The sequence below is a fragment of the Taudactylus pleione genome, unplaced genomic scaffold, assembly GCF_031769625.1.
Source record: "Taudactylus pleione unplaced genomic scaffold, aTauple2 ptg000236l, whole genome shotgun sequence".
Taxonomy (NCBI): domain Eukaryota; kingdom Metazoa; phylum Chordata; class Amphibia; order Anura; family Myobatrachidae; genus Taudactylus; species Taudactylus pleione.
Window position 1 is genome coordinate 4,706,138 of NW_028284638.1, and position 20,210 is coordinate 4,726,347.

General features: G+C 41.1%; 1 protein-coding gene across 10 annotated transcripts in view; it reads left to right on the forward strand.

Moving 5' to 3' along the window:
- The window catches only part of TBCK (TBC1 domain containing kinase), a 328,992-nt gene that overhangs the window by 124,323 nt on the left and 184,459 nt on the right, over positions 1-20,210 (forward strand). For 9 of the 10 annotated variants that reach the window (XM_088479469.1, XM_088479464.1, XM_088479466.1 and 6 more), the window contains 2 exons: positions 5,361-5,397; positions 16,939-17,100. In XM_088479469.1, the coding sequence (XP_088335595.1) occupies positions 5,361-5,397; positions 16,939-17,100 (199 nt within the window). The remainder of the gene's footprint in view (positions 1-5,360; positions 5,398-16,938; positions 17,101-20,210) is intronic. The other variant, XM_088479472.1, reaches the window with a different exon arrangement.

Genomic DNA, 20,210 nt, shown 5'->3' on the forward strand with positions numbered 1-20,210 from the left:
TATATATGTGTTGAATTGTTTTAAGAAAAGGATCATTCCTAAAATTTAGTTTTACCTTTTCCTGCTACTAGAGGGCACTGTGTGCCTATAAAAGCGGCCTTTCATTCTATTTTTTTTCTACTGTGGGAAATAAGCAAAAAACCATTTAAAGTGTACTAGACCGTGGTCAGATGTCCAATCGCTTTCCTGTCATTAAATGTATTGTTAATATTGCAGCTGCTAATCTCTAGTAAATCTTAGATCGTGTTTTGTCGTGATGTAAAAATATAGCACAGCACGTCTGAAAATGCAATTTCTATTTTTTGTTTGTTTTACTATTACATTATTTCAAAATTGGGACTTTCTAGCTGCTGTGTGTGCTTTTCCACTGTGATTATTAAAAAATTTAAAATGTTAAAGAATGATTAGCATTTTGATATGTCATGTGTATATTGAAGTGTTATTTTCCACTAAATAAAACATTTATACCAGGTTCCAGATAAATTGTCCTTCCTAGCATTTATTTTATATTGAGATATGTACCTTGGCAACTTAACATGTATTTATGATATATACAGTGGCTGTAGAAAGTTTGTGAACCCTTTAGAATTTTCTGTATCTCGGAGTAAATGTGGCCTTAAAGGTGTTCTAAAATAAAAATTGATAAGAACCAAATAAATCAAATTACACACAAATGCATGCACTTTTAATTCATGTATTGATCAGAATAATCCAACCTTGAATTTCTGTGTTGGAAAAATGTGTAAACCTCTAGGATTATCAGTTTAGCTAACTGGATTCTGAGTGGCACGCAAATTTTAATGTGGCCGCATCTTCAGGTTTCCAGCATACTGTGCATTTGTCACCGGCTGCATATGAATCTTTGCCATCTGACGATTGAGTCGTATGCATCTCAGTCATTTATTTGTGAAGGCTGAATAGACGGTTCTGGGTGGAAACTGGGATCACGCACTTACAGAGGCGGGTTTTTGGAGCCCATGGCAAGTTGAAAAACAGCCAGTGCTGTAGTGTCCACATTATGCCTCTGTGTTGTAGTGTCCACATTATGCCTCTCAGTGTTGTAGTGTCCACATTATGCCTCACAGTGCTGTAGTGTCCACATTATGCCTCATAGTGCTGTAGTGTCCACATTATGCCTCACAGTGTTGCATTATGCCTCACAGTGCTGTAGTGTCCACATTATGCCTCACAGTGCTGTAGTGTCCACATTATGCCTCTCAGTGTTGTAGTGTCCACATTATGCCTCACAGTGCTGTAGTGTCCACATTATGCCTCACAGTGTTGCATTATGCCTCACAGTGCTGTAGTGTCCACATTATGCCTCACAGTGCTGTAGTGTCCACATTATGCCTCTCAGTGTTGTAGTGTCCACATTATGCCTCACAGTGCTGTAGTGTCCACATTATGCCTCACAGTGCTGTAGTGTCCACATTATGCCTCTCAGTGTTGTAGTGTCCACATACCTCACAGTGCTGTAGTGTCCACATTATGCCTCACAGTGTTGCATTATGCCTCACAGTGTTGTAGTGTCCACATTATGCCTCACAGTGCTGTAGTGTCCACATTATGCCTCACAGTGCTGTAGTGTCCACATTATGCCTCTCAGTGCTGTAGTGTCCACATTATGCCTCACAGTGCTGTAGTGTCCACATTATGCCTCACAGTGCTGTAGTGTCCACATTATGCCTCACAGTGCTGTAGTGTCCACATTATGCCTCACAGTGCTGTAGTGTCCACATTATGCCTCACAGTGCTGTAGTGTCCACATTATGCCTCAGTGCTGTAGTGTCCACATTATGCCTCACAGTGCTGTAGTGTCCACATTATGCCTCACAGTGCTGTAGTGTCCACATTATGCCTCACAGTGTTGCATTATGCCTCAGTGTTGTAGTGTCCACATTATGCCTCACAGTGCTGTAGTGTCCACATTATGCCTCTCAGTGCTGTAGTGTCCACATTATGCCTCATAGTGCTGTAGTGTCCACATTATGCCTCACAGTGCTGTAGTGTCCACATTATGCCTCACAGTGCTGTAGTGTCCACATTATGCCTCTCAGTTCTGTAGTGTCCACATTATGCCTCACAGTGTTGTAGTGTCCACATTATGCCTCACAGTGCTGTAGTGTCCACATTATGCCTCACAGTGCTGTAGTGTCCACATTATGCCTCACAGTGCTGTAGTGTCCACAGTATGCCTCTCAGTGCTGTAGTGTCCACATTATGCCACACAGTGTTGTAGTGTCCACATTATGCCTCACAGTGCTGTAGTGTCCACATTATGCCTCACAGTGCTGTAGTTTCACTTATCCACATTACTTTTTTGCGTTCACTTCAGGCCCCCACTCAGGAATGACCAGCACTTTGCAGACCATTTATGATACTGGCTCTCCTGATCGCAGTAGAATCATTGAGCATGTGTCATAGGGGGTTTTCAGAACTTTTAGCGCAGTGGTAAATAATTGCTCAACTATGTGAACATCGATTTGCATGGACCTCTAAATCGGGCCCACTGTGAGATATTTTACAGTGTATGGCCACGATACCGATGTGTCCTTCTACAACTAGCCTCAATACATCATGCAGTGTGAGAGCCTTTTGGCGTGTGGTTTGCGCTGAGTAGTGTAGAGTTTCAATTTGCATCTTATTCGCAGATGCAGCAAAACACCACTAAAACTGTACTAGAGACATGGGTTGCGACTTTAACCGCTCAGGAATTTGTTTTAAATATGTACAAAGTCGCAGATTAAGTACAACAGAGCTTGGCATGAGAAAAAGCCGCGTCTGCTGCATTGTAGCAGTTCGTATACAGAGTCAGACTTATTTGCGCACAGATGTACATGTGTTGAATGTCAAATTAATCAGTGCAGTCGCATTAAGTGGTTTGTTGCATCGCAGTGTGTCTAAGACACATGTTTGAGCGAAATAGACACTCGGCACAAGCCGAGTCACTCGGGACCTGGCATACAGGGCTGTTTGGTGTTACTGTGCGGCGTAGTGTATGAGGACACATCTGTATCTGCGTTCCTCCTCTGGGGAAGAAACCTTTCCCTTGTTCCTCCCCTGTGAACGTCAGATGCGTTGAATCTTTCGGACATGCTGGATGATTTCAGCATGTCTGACAGACTGGTAATTACACTGTACAATTATCAGGGCTATCCAGAATTCGGCAGATCTTGCCCAGCATAAGTAACAACTTGCATTTTGATTTCTGATTTTTGCAATGTTCTATGCACTGCATTTCTATACAGACAGTAAGACTATAGCTGCATACACACACAACGATTTTGTTACCAACGATTTTCTGAACGATTATCTGTCAGATTATCTGTCAGGTTTTTTAAAGTGTAAAGAACGATTTTTTTGAACTACAAACAATTTTTGCATATTCCCTTAATAAAAATCATTCAGTTGGTCAGTCTGACTAAACTACAAACGTGAACGCGCATGAAGGATAATCGTTCATCGTTTAAACTCAGAAAGTGAACGATTTTTTCAACGATTGAACGATAAACTATATCGTTATCGATTATCGTTCAAAAAATCGTTGTGTGTGTATGTACCTTTTATGTGTAAGTGTAACAGACTGTGAGTTGCAGGAAGCAGCAATATTTTGACAATTTAGCCACTAGATTTAAAATGGCAATTTTTTAAAAGACAAAAACAGGTTGATTGTGTCCCTTAAAAAATTGCCCTTTTTAAATCTAGCGGTTCAGTCGCCAACATCTTTCAACTGCCAGCAATTCTCAGGCTTGTTACACTTACCCCTATGAGTTGGGGGAGAGAATTGGCACACTGGGCAAGAGACCCTGTTCGTTATACTGTATGTCTTCGGTTCATATATTTTGGTAAGATTTTTTTTCATACCATACTGTAATCGTTTGTTTGCTCATAAAGGTAAAATGTATATATTTATTTATCATATTACATACTGTATATAATGTATTGTATCGGAAGATGGCAAGCTGTTGCTAACCTTAAAATATGAAAGAAATGACACAGTGATTGTTCAGGTTAGCGGTAGAGTTGTCATGCTAGTAACCACACTCCACACTGGTGGGATAAAGCAGTGTATAACTTTAGTTAACATCACTAATTTCTTATATTCTTCTTTTTTTTTTTTTTCAAGTAACTTGTTTTTAACAAGACATACAAACAACAAGGGAAAATCCTTATTATTTCATATAGTCTTAGGGATATTGCAAGGTTATAATGCCATATATTATCATATTATTAACAAAAAAAACCAGACCAATTCTTAGATGTTCTTGTCTTACATTTTTTTTTTATAATTTTAAAACGTATCAGTCATCCCACAAGTGCTCTCTAACATACCTGTAATCTGGTATCTGTGATGCTATCTAGCTGAATGTGTGACCTGTTCAGTGCTAGCTCTAAGCACACACTGGGTCTCATTCAGACCTGGTCGGAAGCACCGATGTGCTCGCAACCGGGTCGATGGGTAGCCCTGCGCACGCGCAGCGGCCGCACTGTGCGTACGAAAGCCCCGGAGCGATAGAGAAACTCTCTCGCTCTTGTTCTCACTACAAAAGTGGCGGCTGTCGGTGTTGATCGATAGCTCGCCCTGTTTTGTAGGCGGGCCGGGGGGGTGGTTTCCAAAACGGAGGCGTTCCTCCTATCATTTTGTGGGCGGCCGCACTGACATAATCAGTGATGTCAGTGGGGAGCTTCCTGCTCCATCAGAGCAGAAAGCTCCCTGGGGCTTGCAGTTGCCGAGACCCAACCTTAGGGTCTCGTCGCAAGCCCCGATGGTCGTGATGGTGATCACCATCGCGACCATCAACCTGGTCGGTCGTTAAGCTGTGGGTGATAACCCACAGCTTAACTAACGACCAGGAGGCCGCACTTCAAAAATGAAGCGGCTGCCCTCATTCAGAGAGAGCGATCGCTTCTTGTGACCGCCTCTGAATGAGGGCCACTGTCCGTTCACCTAGTGTGTCTGCGCCACAAATCACTTGAGCCACTTGCATTACATTGGTCATTTACCATGCTTCCTCTCCAATGTGCAGTCTGCTGAGCAGGTACAATCAGTAACCATTCCCCCCTGTACATTGCTGCTGTATGGCATGTTACAGATATAGATCATTTCCATTTAGAAATAGAAATATCACCAATGCCAATGTAACTAAAGTTTTGAAACATGTAAAGGTAGGGGGGGATTTTTTCTGTAATTTGTATATAAAACGACACATGGTAAAATCATTTAAGGAGCCTTGGGTGTGTTTTATTAAAGTTGTAGGTTTGCAAACCAAAGCCCCCATTTGCCAAGCACCTACAGTAGTATATTTATGCATTTAGCTTTGCATAGTGCACACACTGATTGTATCATTGTTCTCTTCCAGCTCTACGCTATTCCTTGGTTCCTGACCATGTTCACACGTAAGTCATAGTTTTGCCATTACGTTCTGTTTTATTGCTTGACTTTTTTTCTGTCCATCTGCAGGCACTCACAGTAATTGTAATGCATTATTCTCAGGGTTTGTCATGTTTGCTGATCACAGATATTAAACGTCAGCAGACATCCAGTTGCTACCAGTTGAAGCACATCTTGCACATGTAGGGGTTAAAGGCTGTAAGCAGATGGTAGAGGATGCGTCATTGAAACTGAGAGGTTGAATGTAGTGGAAAAGGAGTAATGGGAATTCAATCAAGGTAGAAGATTAAAACCTACAAGGCTGTGTTTTTTGCCTGCTGATCCGGCTGTTTTTTTGGAGACGGTTGCTTGTCTTATAACTACTAGTTTCTCATACCAAGAACAGGTTGAGTGAAGAACTCTTGTCAGATTTGATTAAACAATTAATGGCTAGATGGAAGGATTGCTCGCACCATCCAAGCAGGAGCAGAATTTACAAGTACATCATGCTGCTTTTGATAGTGCCAGAACAAGAGGAGAATCTTCATTTAACATTAGCCAAAACTCCCTTTAGAAAGCAATTTGCACTTCTTTGAAATACACTTGAAATGAAAAGCCTCCTTTTAATAGGTTAAATAAAAATCCAGACAAATGCTTCCCAGTTGTAATTACAAGACTTGGAAGTGAATAAATCCATTTAGTCTTGAAGAGTTCGTCGTTGCTTTAGTAATAATCTATTTAGAATGTTGGCATCGTTTTTCTGCCAAGAGGCTAACTAGCATGAGTGAGTCTTAACAGCGCCTCAGGTCCACTTGTAAGAATATCCATGGTTATTAGCTAGTTGGTAAATTAAAATAACTGTTTCGGGTGTTCAGCCATGGTTGATGTGCTATCGACTGTATAATATTCTTGTGCAGGCATAGTGTAGCGTAGTGGGCTCTGAACCGGATTCCACATAATGATTGGTGCTGCAGTACTATGGAAATGTAATGCGACTTGCTAACATAAGGGGTGTAGACTACATTTTCTTGTTCTTCTCACCTTTACTGTTGAGAATACAAGCATGATACATTGTTCCTTTCAGGCATGTTTTAATGAGAACAGCTTTATTTGGTTTGTTACTTGGACTATTAGAATGGTAGGTGGGGTGACTGCCTTTGGGACTCATACAGTTCACAAAATTTGGTCTGCAAAACAAATATATAAAGCTGAAGCTTTAGGTGCCTAGTAGAGGCCTGTCTATGCTATTTGATTGCATTTAAAGGATGTACCTGACTGGATGGCCATGTGTACTAGGTACAGTCTTTTTGATATTGTTTCATGGATGTGGTCACTATGCAAGTACCAGCAGTCAGAGAAAAGCTGCATGGCATCTCTAGATGACGGAACAACATAAATCTAATACTTTAAGGTGGAAAGAGTGGTAGTTAGAACTGTATAAAATTGGATGTCCCATTAATTTTGACTTGAAAACGCTACTGATTAAAAGCAATTTTGCAAAAGTGTTAATGCATCTTTGAGAATGATTGGTCAGTGATGGCAGAAGATGCTGAGGAAACATATCGTGGGGCTTCTTAGGTCTTAGCTGCTGGGGGGGTTTAGGGTTAGGCACTAGTGGGGAGGCTAGGGTTAGGCACCACTAAGGGAGGGTTAGGGGGGGAGAGGGATAGGGATAGCATACTTACCACCCCTGTCGGGATCTTCAGATGTCGGGATACTGCTATTGGGATTTGAACCGGCGGCTATTGAGCTGCCAGTATTTCATACATAATCCCACCAGACCGACTGGTGAATTACTCTTTCCCTTTCACTACTATACATTGAGACAGATGGGATTTTCTGCTATTTACAGTTTTATTCTACTCATGATAACTTAGAATAGTTTATTTGCATTGGGAAATGAATTATTTTTATTGATTTTTGAACTTACAATAAAAACATTTCAAGAGCAGATCTTCCATTCTCAGGTTGAACTATATAAATTATTTATATTATTTCCAGAGAATCTGAATTTCCGAGTTCCGCATTAATCTTTTAAAATTTTTTTTTTATTGTAAATTTTCCATTTCAGTGTATTTATCCTAAATAGTTTGTAGACCAATATATTTTTCAACATACTTTTTTTTTTTTACTAAGGTTATTCATGTCCCAGTAATGAATGCGTCCCCTTAACACTTCCATATGCATTACAGACCACCAATTCTGCTCTCACTCCATTATTGCTGTACTGCATTGATTGCAGGTATGTTAACCTTCAATCTCTCGCTTTAATGAGATATTGCCATATCGTACCATCAAATTAAGTGCGCTTCACTGCTGTTAGCCAAGCTGTAGATAATGGGGTTGATTCTGAGTTGGGTGCAAATCCAAAAGTGGATGCTTCTTGTGATTATCAGCAGACGGTGCATGCACCTCCAGAAGTGGAATGTGCATGGCCTTCACCATGTATATTCACCTTTACGGAGGATACAATAGTAGATGGTTCACATCACACAAGGCCGGATTGCTCTGTCTGTAAAAGGGTATTTCTAGGCATCAACTGGGTGGCTACCATGCGGAAACACAGAACAGATCCCTCTCATCGGAGTGTCGTGGGCATGTAGTCAGACTTTTTTGTTTTTGTTTGGGGTGCATGGATGGAGATTCACTACCTGTTTTAGATGAATCTTTTGCACCCAGCATGGGGTCAGTCTAAGCGCTGATGCTAATAATGACAGCTGCGGATGGAGAAACAGTGGGTGGTATGATCTTAGGCATGAAGCCAGATGGATACTAGCATTGGCATAAGTTAGTAAATTTGTCTGCCACTGACTTCTGCACTTGTGCCTGCTTTGCGAATCAGGCCCAATACTTGGATATTGATTGTTTAAAGCCAATAATTTCTCTTGACTAGCATTTGCTCAAGACAGGATATACTAGTACTTCTTCTGTTTTGTCCTTAATGTTTTGGCTTCCCGCCGTTAGATATATAAGCTATCGTGTTTGTAGATACCAACCAAAATGTCAAACATGGGCTTCATGTTAAACCAATGTCAAAGGCATTTCCCTAAAATTTGTATCTGTATTATAGATCTTCATTCACTAGTCATTAAGACATCCACTAATATAAATGATCCAAAAAGTGAAAACCTGTCCAGGTGCATGTATGTGAACCTCTAGGATGTAATAAATTGCGTGGACCCCCTTTAGCAGCTATGATTTGGCAGTTGCTGCTCAGTCCCACATGTCAGCTTTTATGGCAAATGCCTTCTTACAGAACTGCTTCAACTCATAAATGTTGGTGGACTTTCTTGTATGAATACCAATCTTTCAGGTCCTGTGACAGCATTGCTAATGGATTAGGGTCTGAATTTGGTAACAAAGGCTTTGGATTATGTTTTTAAATAGGACAGGGCCACCCAAAGTTCCACCTGACAGTTATCCCAGTGATTGCTTTTAATTACCCACTTAACTCTGTTAATATTCCTAGAGGTTCATGTACGTTTTCTGACAAGGACATTTAATATTTTATCATTTTGATTAGCAAATTAATGTGTTATATAATTTAATTATCTTTATGTATATTTTTATGATTTATATGACATTCTGAACACATTTAAGGTCATATTTATGTAAAAATTCTGAAAATTCTAAGTTAAAGGGCTCACAAACTTTCTAGTGTCACGCCCCAGGATTTTCCACCCTCTTACCTCAGTCACCGCTGTTACTTCACTGACTGTCTGTCTCCACAGACCAGTCATCTTAGGATGTTCCTGTTTATTCCACTTCAGTATATATTCCTGCTGCATGAAGGCAGCCATCTTGCCTATTGTCAGCTGACACCATTACAGCCACTCACGGAGACTTACTTCTCATATGACTCCTGTGCCCAATCTCAGTGCAGAGAGTCCTATATAACTTTTCCAGGCACCTGTGCACGGTCTCTTCAGTCTGAGCACATCGCAGGCACAGACTCCTTTCCTTTCGGAGCCCCTGTGCCTGCATGTGCTAATTAATATATCCTGCCGGTTTAATGGCATCCTGCAATGCGATTTTGGGAGCTAATATTGCACCCAGATTGCATAAAAAAATTGATTATTATATTTGTGCCCCCTGGTGTGTTTTTACGTTGCAATGTACGGAAAAACAATTCTGTATGCACTAATTCTGATTCAGCTAGCTTAAGGTGCCCATCCACTAGGTGATTAAATTGAACGATCACGATATCGTGATCGTTCGATAATCGTTTGCAGATTGTTTAAAAAATGTCTAAAACGACCAGCAATGCGCGCTCCCGCTGGTTGTTTAGACATCTATCATCGGGCAAACATGCTGGACAACCTGACGATAACGTCAGGTTCAGTATGGTTGCAGATGATTGATGTGCCTACACTGAATGACTTAGTGAAGGCACATCACAGACTGACAAATGACTGCACGATTACAATGTTGTAATCGTGCAGTCGTTTTGAGGTCTGCTAGTGGATGGGCACCTTAAGGCTTATAAAAGTTATGCAGTTTTGTATATTATTGCTTCTGGCTTAGCTCTGTCTGTCATATTTCAATTTATTTGGAGTTCAAGCCACCAATTTGGATATATTGCAACTGTAGCAAAGTAGACGGGAAAGTAGTGATTTTAATGCTCTGTCCCTCCAGTTGGGACAGCTTTGTCCTGGACAGTCCAGAAGCAGTTATGAATGGGTGCTTGCACGTCAATGAAAGGGTTCATATAGGGAAAAGGAATGGGGCAGTTTGGTGGTCAAGCACATCAGAGTCCTATCATGGATGTTTATATGCCTCACAGCCCCCTCAGTTATGCCCCATTATATTCCTCTGTAACATGCTACCGCATTCCCCTTTCATGACGATTCTCTCTCGAAAAGTTGAGTTTGTGTAGTGTCAGGTTGCCTAGTTATGAAATGCTGCAAGTTGTTTCTTCTGCTCGGGAAAGGCTATGTATTTCTTTTATATGTTTGTTTTCCATTTGTGTTGGCCCCGCTTGCTACGGGGATGTGTTCTTCATATTTTCAACTGTTTTTCCTTTATAATAGTTTTGGGCATCCCACTGAATACATCCAAATATTTTAGGCATGCAAAATCAGTCCCAAATACTCTCCATCCCTATATTCCCAAACCCTGCCTTATCTGACCAGAAAGGTCTGCTTCTGAGTGAAGTACCACACACTTTTGAGTATGCTTCACCTCTTTTGAAGGTCTTGGATTCGGGAATATCTCACCAAAATCTGGACAGTTGGGAGGTATGTTATTGAGTGTGCCACCAGTGGAGAACCTGAATAGCGGACCATATGTAGTGAGGTCAGAATAATGGGCAGCTGCATCACGCCACATGAAAAATGTATCTTTTACCCTTTGTCCATTCAACCCCCAATTAACAGCTGGGAAAAGGTACTATGACCTTTGAAGCCTAATAGAGCTGTGTTAGTTTGAAGGCGCTATCTTCTGCACCAAAACAAAATATCAATACAATGACTACAATCAAACAACTCCCCTAGATATCACCAACTGCCTAAAGATACAACTTTATTGGGAGGGAAGGTATAGTACTGTACCAATAATATCGGCACACAACTAAATGCTTTTGTTTGCCTAGTGCATATCCAGCATGAAACTCACTGATCCACCAACTTGTTCCATTAATAGACTGCAATTTTATCATTCACCACAGTTAATCTGGTTTAGCGTTCAAGCCCATGCTTATAATATAGATATTATACTATGTCAGTAAATCTTCATTGTCACTTTCTTGGTTGGATAGGGTTACCACATTTTCATATTCCTGGACAGGGGGCTTGACAAGGGGCGTGGCCAAAACAGCAATAGGGTTACAACCATTTTATTTCTCAAATTCCAGGCCCCCACATTCCCCTTTATTTGCCATCTGCTCCACATCCACTTTATAGGCCCCTTATGTGTAAGCCCAGAGCCCCCTCATGCCCATTTATATGCCTAATAACTCCTCATTCCCCTTTAAGCCCATTGCCCCCTCATGCCATTTATATGCCTCATAGACCCTCGTTCCCATATATGCCTTACAGCCTCCAGTCTGTCCCACAGCCGCCTCATTTGAGGCAAAGAGGGATTCCTGGACTCCACCCGTTTGGGATTAGGCAGCACCCGGACCCGGCTCAGCAGCTAATAGCAGCTGCTACCAGGAGGAATCTCAAATGTGTGATAATCCTATGACTGGAGCTTGTGTTCAGATACAGCACACCAAGCTTCCACCTCCTAGTAGAACCTGCATTCAGTCAGTTGATCAGTCGCTTTCTTCTCGGTTTTTAATCCTTTCAAGCTACAGTTCTGCTTTACATGTATAAATACTGGAATACCTTCTCTTTCATAATGTACAATATTATTTAGCTAAATTTAGCTGCTTTGTAATTTGGCTACACATTAGTTTTTAATTTTAAGTTAAAATTGGCATTTTGGCATAGAATTGATTGAGTACTAGAGCTCTAATTATGGCTTACATTGACTTAATACATTACAGAATGAACCTTGTCAATAGAATACATCATTATTCTAAATGATTTAGCTGATAGTGATTGAAATCTCTGTAATGATCCGAATTCAATTGCTTTAGAAAGCCTCTTGGAAGATCTTACCGGTCTGCTATTATTTTGATCTTAAATTCTGTGTAAAATCTTTTCATGATTATTAATTAGACATAATGCTTAATTGTGTTGCAATTTAGAGAACATATGCTCTCTGAATCCCTGAAAATTCAATTACAGAATCTGAGCCAGGAATATTGCTTTTTAAAGTGGACTGCAGACATCTATCTATCTATGGCTGTCACAGAGTTGCGCATTAGAGAGCTGCAGAGAGGCCCTCCCAGCATCCACTGGCTATCAGACACAGCTACATCCTCACTTCTCTTCCAGCCAGCTCTGACAGCCCTCACTTGCGCCCCTCCCCCCCCCCACGACAGGGAGAGGGGATCAGAGATGAGATAGATGGAAGGATTGCAGCAATAAGGGAGATGGGACAGAAATGAAAGAGATACAGGGGGGCATAAGAGACATGGGGGAATGATGCTATGATTCTGAAGAGACATTAGATGGCATTAGAAAAGATCCCGGGGAGCGCTTATTTATAAATATTGTCCAGTGGTGATCCCCATTTTTTCAAAGGCAGTTATATCTCCTTTCATAAGGTGTAGGTTTCTGGGAAAGTGGGATGGTTAGATCTTCTTCTTCTGAAATAGAACCCTCACACCAAGATCACCCAACAAATAGTAATCAGCCTTTCAATCTTGTGTAAAACCAATAAAATGTATTTAAAAAAAAATTAAAACTCTGTACTTACATTAAGAGTAATAGAGCTTTCTGCTGTAAATCACATCTATTTTCAAGGTTCCAACGCATTTCGTCAATATTGGACTTCATCAGGGGTATTTTTACTATTCTGTTTTCTCCAGGTCATTAGTAGTCGCAGAAGATGTATACCTAATGTATTAACATACTGTTTTTATTCTGATAACTCCAGGTGTCCAGCATCCACAGATATATTGCAAATCTGCAAGAATTATTTTCTCACAAGGATCCACTAACATGGTATCTTTCAAATATCCTCCATGAAATGGTTCAGTAGATTTTGCAGCAATTCCTCTGCGTCTGATGATGTATCCTGGACTCTGTCTATATACAGCGGGTAAAATAAGTACTGAACACATCAACATTTTTCTCAATAAAAATATTTGTAATGGGGCTATTGTAATTAAATATTCACCAAATATCAGCAACAACCCATGCAATCAACACATGCAAAGAAATCAAACTATAGATGGCCATAAATTAAAGTATGTGTAATAATGTGAAAAGACACAGGTAAAAAGTATTGAACATGCTTACTGAAATTTATTTAATACTTCATACAAAAGCCTTTGTTGGTAATGACAGCATCAAGATGCCTCCTGTATGGAGAAACTAGTCGCATGCTGCTCAGGTGTCATTTTGGCCCGTTTTGCCAATTCAAATCTTGAAGATTCCGTGGGCCTCTTTATGAACGCTGATCTTTAGTTCTTTCCATAGATTATCGATTGGATTCGAGTCAGGTGATTGGCTGGGGCATTCTAGCAGCTTTATTTTCTTTCTCTCAAACCAATTGAGAGTGTCCTTGGCTGTGTGTTTGGGATCATTGTCTTGCTGAAATGTCCACCCTTGTTCATCTTCAGCATCCTGGTAGATGGCAGCAGATTTTTATCAAGAATGTCTCGGTACATTTTTCCATTCATCCTTCCTGCAGCCACATGAAGTATGCCAGTACCGTATGCTGAAAAACAGCCCCACACCATTATGTTCCCACCTCCAAACTTCACTGTGGTATGGTGTTCTTGGGGTGATGTGCAGTGCCATTTCTCCTCCAAACATGGTGTGTATTATGGCATCCAAATAGTAAAATTTTGGTCTCATCTGACCAGACTATATTCTCCCAGTATTTCACAGGCTTGTCCAAGTGATATGCAGCAAACTTTAAACAAGCTTCAACATGCTTTTTCTTCAGCGATGGAGTCTTGCGTTGTGAGCGTGCATATAGGCCATGGCCATGAGTGCATTACTTATTCTTTTCTTTGAAACAATTGTACCTGCTAATTCCAGATCTTTTTGAAGCACTCCACAAGTGGTACTTGCCTGTTGGACAACTCTTCTGATAATTCTTTTCACTCCTCTACCAGAAATCTTGCGAGGAGTACCTATTTGTGGCCGGCTTATGGTGAAATGATGTTCTTTCCATTTCCGGATTATGGCACCAACAGTGTTCACTGGAACATTCAGAAGTTTAATAACCAATGCCATCAGTATGTTTTGCAAAAATAACGTTGCGAAGGTCTTGAGAGAGCTCTTTGCTTTACCCATCATGAGATGTTTCTTATGTGACACCTTGGCAATGAGACACCTTTTTGTAGGCCATCAGTTGTGACTGAACCAGCTTATATTAATTTGCACTGGCAAGGAGCAGGATTGCTTTGTATTTACTGATAGATTTCAGCTGGTGTCTTTGCTTTCCATGCCTTTTTGCACCTCCCTTTCTTCATGTGTTCAATACTTTTTACCTGTGTCATTTCACACTGTTACACATAACTTAATTTATGGACATCTATGGCTTGATTTCTTTGTGTGTGTGGATTGTGTGTTCAATACTTATTTTTCCCTATATATATATATATATATATATATATATATATATTGTGATAGAAGCACTGGTAAAGTGGTCAATGGCAGATACGTTTGTCCTAGATTTTTGGCCTACGTGTTCTAAAACCCCCAGGGGCAGTCCTTTGTGCTAACAGACCAGAGTGTCTGCTTTTGAGAAAAGGAGGGCTCATCCACAGGCCACTCCAGGTCTTGGGTCTTTCAGCCTGACCCCAGGCTCCTAAGGGCTTTCACATGAACACTGCTAATATAAGCTGGGTTATCACACCTGGGAGAGCAGGCAGACTAGCCTGTTCAGAGACACTTGGTTATAATCCTTGTAAGTACTGTGCACGTTTTTTGTTGATGGTGAGGGCAATAGGCCCTACCGTTATTATAGAGAGGGAATCTGCTGTGTAGCTAGTGCCCAGCCAGGCTAAGACTTATGTTTATGTTTTGTTTGTGTTTATGTACTTTGGCACAATAAAGACTGGTTCCGACCAGCTTGCACGAGAACCCCGGACTGGTGTGCTGTTTCCCGGCTGCTGTGTGTGGAAAAGAGGGAGTCCGTCAAGGGCATGGGATGACGACATCATTAAAATAATTCTGTGCTATTGGCCTGCTGGGCTCTGCAGCAGAACGCTGAAGTTTTACTTCCTCCTGTGTATTTAAGCTACATTTTTACTTTTTGTTTATGTTCCTCTGGTATAAATCACAGTTCTTATTCCTACAAAAAATGAAACAGTTATTTCCAAGTTGTTATAAAATTTATTTTCCCAAATCATGTATGTGCAGTGGACCACTGGTAACAAGTGAGTAGTTCTTGAAGTTGTATTTCTCATAAAACTGTTAAATTATAGAAGCAGTGGGGACTCACAAGAAAGAACACACATATAGAGGAGTTTGTCATTTAGTGTTAATCTCCCAAAGCGCACCCGTATTTATAAGATGTGAAAGTATGAAATCTTAGACAGTAATGATTGAACTTTTACCCATTTTCTCACACAGCAGAAAATATTGTGTCATGGTAAGGGCAGCTCTATTGCACAATAGTGATGAACTCTGACCTCTCTGCACAGCACAGAGACATGGAGACGATGTGCAGCACTAACGAGCGGATGAAAGATGCTCTGGTTTTGGGTCTAGTCTGATGCAGCACACATATGGAATTTGCACTCATTGCATTAATCTTTTGAACTGTCGCTAGATAAAGATTAGAACTTAAAGCAAATAGTTTTATTATTTGTGCTTATTTTTTCTTAGTTGTGGCTGATAGAACGCTAAGGTTATATCTTTAAGTCTCTAGCATTACTTAAAGGAGAACTCCACTCTAGAGTAGCATGAAACCATTAAATTCCCCTCCCTTACCAATCAGTATAACCGAGTGGGTCCCAGGCAACAGATACTATTCCCCACTGGCAACTTCTCCTTTGCTGCCTGCTGAGAGAAGTTTGAAAGTAATCAGATATTTGGTGATAGAACTGATTGGATGGATATTGTGTTCATACTGTTGGGCAGCACAGACGGTGTAATGGTTAGCGTTACAGCCTCACAGCACTGAGGTCGTGGGTTCAATTCCCACTACGGCCCTAACTGTGTGGAGTTTGTATATTCTCCCTGTGCTTGCGTGGGTTTCCTCCGGGAACTCCGGTTTCCTCCCACACTCCAAAAATATACTGGTAGGTTAATTGGTTCCCTACAAAATTGACCATAGTGTGTATGTGTGTGAGCATGTGGTAGGGAACATAGATTGTAAGCTCCACTGGGGCAGGGACGGATGTGAATGGCCAAAATATTCTCTGTAAAGCGCTGCGGAATATGTGTGCGCTATATAAATAACTGGTAATAAATAATAAATAAATAATACTGTCAGATATATCCAACTTTACATTGTATTAACTTTTAGAAGTTTTCCAAACATCAGATGCAAATAGTTTCTGCTAAAGACACCAGGTAAGGTAAGACGGGTCTAGGGCAAGGGGCTGCCATGTTTGACTAATAGGTGGGATATTTGGCAAATATGATTGTAGTTTGGCGTTCTATGGTAAATGAAATGTACTTATTCTCCGGTCATCTCCAGTAATCCCATACAAAATTCAGCACATGGGCACCACAGGCACAATCACAGTACTCAATGTTATGTGCTGTATACTCTGCTGAAGAAGATGTCAGTATCACCTAATCGGCTCACATTCACTGATGTGCTGTCATTTAAGATGCTGCTTAGCAGCCCAGCCATGTGTATTCAGTAATGCAGTTTGGTATGGGTAACCATTCCCTTCCCATGTCCCTCTGTGTATATAGCAGACATAACTGTATCTGTGTGTTCTGGCCTTTCTCTTGCTAATTAAATTATATGTTATTGCTGCTTTTATTAGTCCAATGAAACAAATGTATAGGAATTATTTTTATGCATTTTTATTTTCTGGTCTTCAGATGTTTTCCCTCTGCACAAGATCTTCCACCTGTGGGACACGCTGCTTCTAGGAAACGCCTCGTTCCCATTCTGTATTGGAGTGGCCATTTTACAGCAGCTGAGGGTCAGGCTACTTGCTAATGGATTTAATGAATGCATCCTCCTCTTCTCAGACTTACCAGGTAAACATCTGCTGTGGAATTGAAATGGACTTGATCTCTAGTAGAGATGAGTGGTTGGATTTTGGCTCGGATCTTCCGGCAAAGTTCAGATCTCAGAACGAGGCAAAACGTCCTCTTTCATAGACAAACCATCATCGCTTTGCCTAGTTCTAAGATCCGAACTTGGTGGGAAGATCCAAGCCAAAGCTGGACCGCTCATCTCTACTCTCTAGATAACAGCATTTAGAGACTGAAGAGAAGGATTTAGCAAATTGACTGTATGAATGCTTACAAATGTGACACAACTAACATATTATGCATTCTCCATACAACCATGTGAAAGTTGTTGCAGGAACATGTGTTAAAAGTACTGGTGAGGAGAAACATTTTGCGGGATGTTAGTGATACTGTCTGGGCAATGGCTGATCAAAGTGTTCCATGCCGCATGCTGGCTACTTCCATAATGTGTCTGATTTTTGCATCTAAATGCAAATATTAGGTTTTATTTAGCAGTAGGACATATTCTAGTTTGTGTAAAGAAGCATGTTGTTATGCAGCATTTTCTTACTTTCATAACTTCATTGAGACAAATGAAACTGCAATAATCATTAAGTTTGGACAGTTTTTAATATTTTGCTGCTTTGGGGCCTGATTCAGAGGCGCTCGCTATTTGCAAGCGCTCGCTCTGAATCAGGGCAGATTTGTTTTTTTTTTGTTGTTTTTTTAAATTGCCTCCAGGCCGCTCGCGTAGCTGTGGGTGACCACCCACAGCTTTTGCGAGCAGCCTGGCGATGGTCACTATTATCGCGACCATCGGGCTTGCGACGAGACCCTTGTGGTAAGGTCTCGGTTCCCGCAAGCCCGAGTGAACTTCCTGCTCTAATAGAGCAGGAACTTCACTGCTGACATCACGAATGGTGTCAGTAGGGCTGTCCACAAACGTTTGTCCAGCCACCCCCCCTCCCCGCCTACAAAATGGGGCTAGCTGTCGATCAACATCGACAGCCGCCCCGTTTTGTAGCGAGACCCGGAGCGAGTGAAGTTCTCACTGGCTCCGGGGCTTGCGCACGCTGGCCGACCAGCGAGCGGGTCTGAATCAGGCCCTTTGTTGGATGGTTGGACAGAAAATCTTTAGGTGTGTACCCAGCTTAATGGTGCCTACACACATAGTGATGTGCTCACAATCCCATGATGTGTTCAATTTCCCCTGAACTCTCCCCCGGCAGTCCAACACATGATTTGGAGTAAAAAAGTCCAATCTGACTTAAGATCTATCGTGCACCCATTGCATTGTGTCCCAGATTGGCAAATCTGCCCTATGCGCATTGGCATATTTTACACGATTTGTCGTCACGATTCGTCGAAATCGGCCAAATCGGGTAAAAAATCGCTATGTGTGTAAGCACCTTAAGAGTTAGTAAAGAGAAAAGAAACAATGTGTCAGTATGGTGTAAAAGGCTTGTGTAATCAGTTGTTATTGTAGCAGGTGGATACATAAAGTAAAATATAAATAGGTCTGGTAGTATCAAACTGTATTGCAACAAAGTCGATTTTGCAAGGAATATAGTTAAAGCAAAAAGTATCAGTTTTCATACAACAAACATAATAGAAGTTTGTAACCGTTTTATGTTTGAAGTCACTTGTAGATTCGCATTGAATCATTCCTATCCAATAGTATGCGATTGTGAACACGCACAGGACAGGAGGACTGAGATGTTCCTTGGTAGATGATCAGGCCAGTATAGTGACGGATACTCAGCCCAATATGCATGTTAGATTCATATCGATGGTCCTGTTTCTATATATTTAAGTGATATGGTATATAATAATAATGAATACAGAGGTAAAGTAGGAGGGTGGCTTACAATGCCTCAGCTTTGTCCTAGGCCTACACTGTCCCGTGATCAGCAGACCTTATAGATGTCCTATTCAGCTTACCGGAGTGGTGATATGCATCTAAAACAGCACAGGTGCTATGGATTGTTTGATCCACCCAGCAAGGGTGGTTAGGCAGAGCCGCTAATGATTTCAAGGATGGCCTTATTGTAGATTATTGTAATCGCACACGGGTACTGGATGACCCTTCCTGCTGAAATCTTCAATGGAAATGTTGACTGGGCAGGAAATTTTCTGAAAACAGCCATTTTCGGGGGATCCCCACAAAATCTAAGCAGCTCTGGGATGCAACAAGGAATGACCTCGACAGATATCGGAGATAGTTTAGCAGCCCTATAGAAATCTGTCATATTTATCAAGCTTTGCGTTCCTGATCATGACCCTGGCACCTAACATGTGAGATGGCGTTAGCCCATAGTAGCCTACAGGCTACTGTAGAGCATATTTTACAAGAGAGACATCAATTGGTTTACGCACCAATGGATACCCCACCCTACTGTAGCTCCTCCCACGTTACTCACACCTCTGCTCTTCTCCCTCCCAAGCATTCTTGAACCTATTCTTCTATAAAATAGTGCGCATACAGTGTGTGTGTATGTATATATATATATATATATATATATATATATATATATATATGTATATATATAGTATAGACACACACTCTTTGCTTGAAAGTTTGTGAGCTCTTCAGAATATTCTATATTTCTGCTGAAATGTGGCCTAAAACTGCCTCAGATTTTCACACAAGCCCTAAAAGTAGATAGAGAACCAAATGAGACAAAAAAATAGACATTGGGTCATTTTCCTCAAAAAAAGATTAGCATATCACATATCTGAGTGGCAAAAGTATGTGAACCTTTGCTTTTAGTATCTGGTATGACCCCCTTGTGCAGCAATAACTGCTTCTAAACTTTTCCAGTAATTGTTGATTAGTCCTGAACATCGGCTTGGAGGAATTTTACCTCAATCCTCCATACAAAACAACTTCGACTCTGTTATGTTGGTGGGTTTCCTCCTATGAACTGCTCACTTCAGGTCCCTCCACAACATTTCTAGTGTGTACCGTCTCTTTAGTTGGTCCCCCCCCCCCTCCCGCTGTAGCAGCAATGGTATGTTGCATATACAGATGTGTCCTCATACACCTAGTTTCAATGCGCCATGCGGTGGCAGTGAGCCACCAAGTGTCTGTGGCAAGCCTTTTTTTCCCATCCAAATGCGTCTTAGTTGCACAG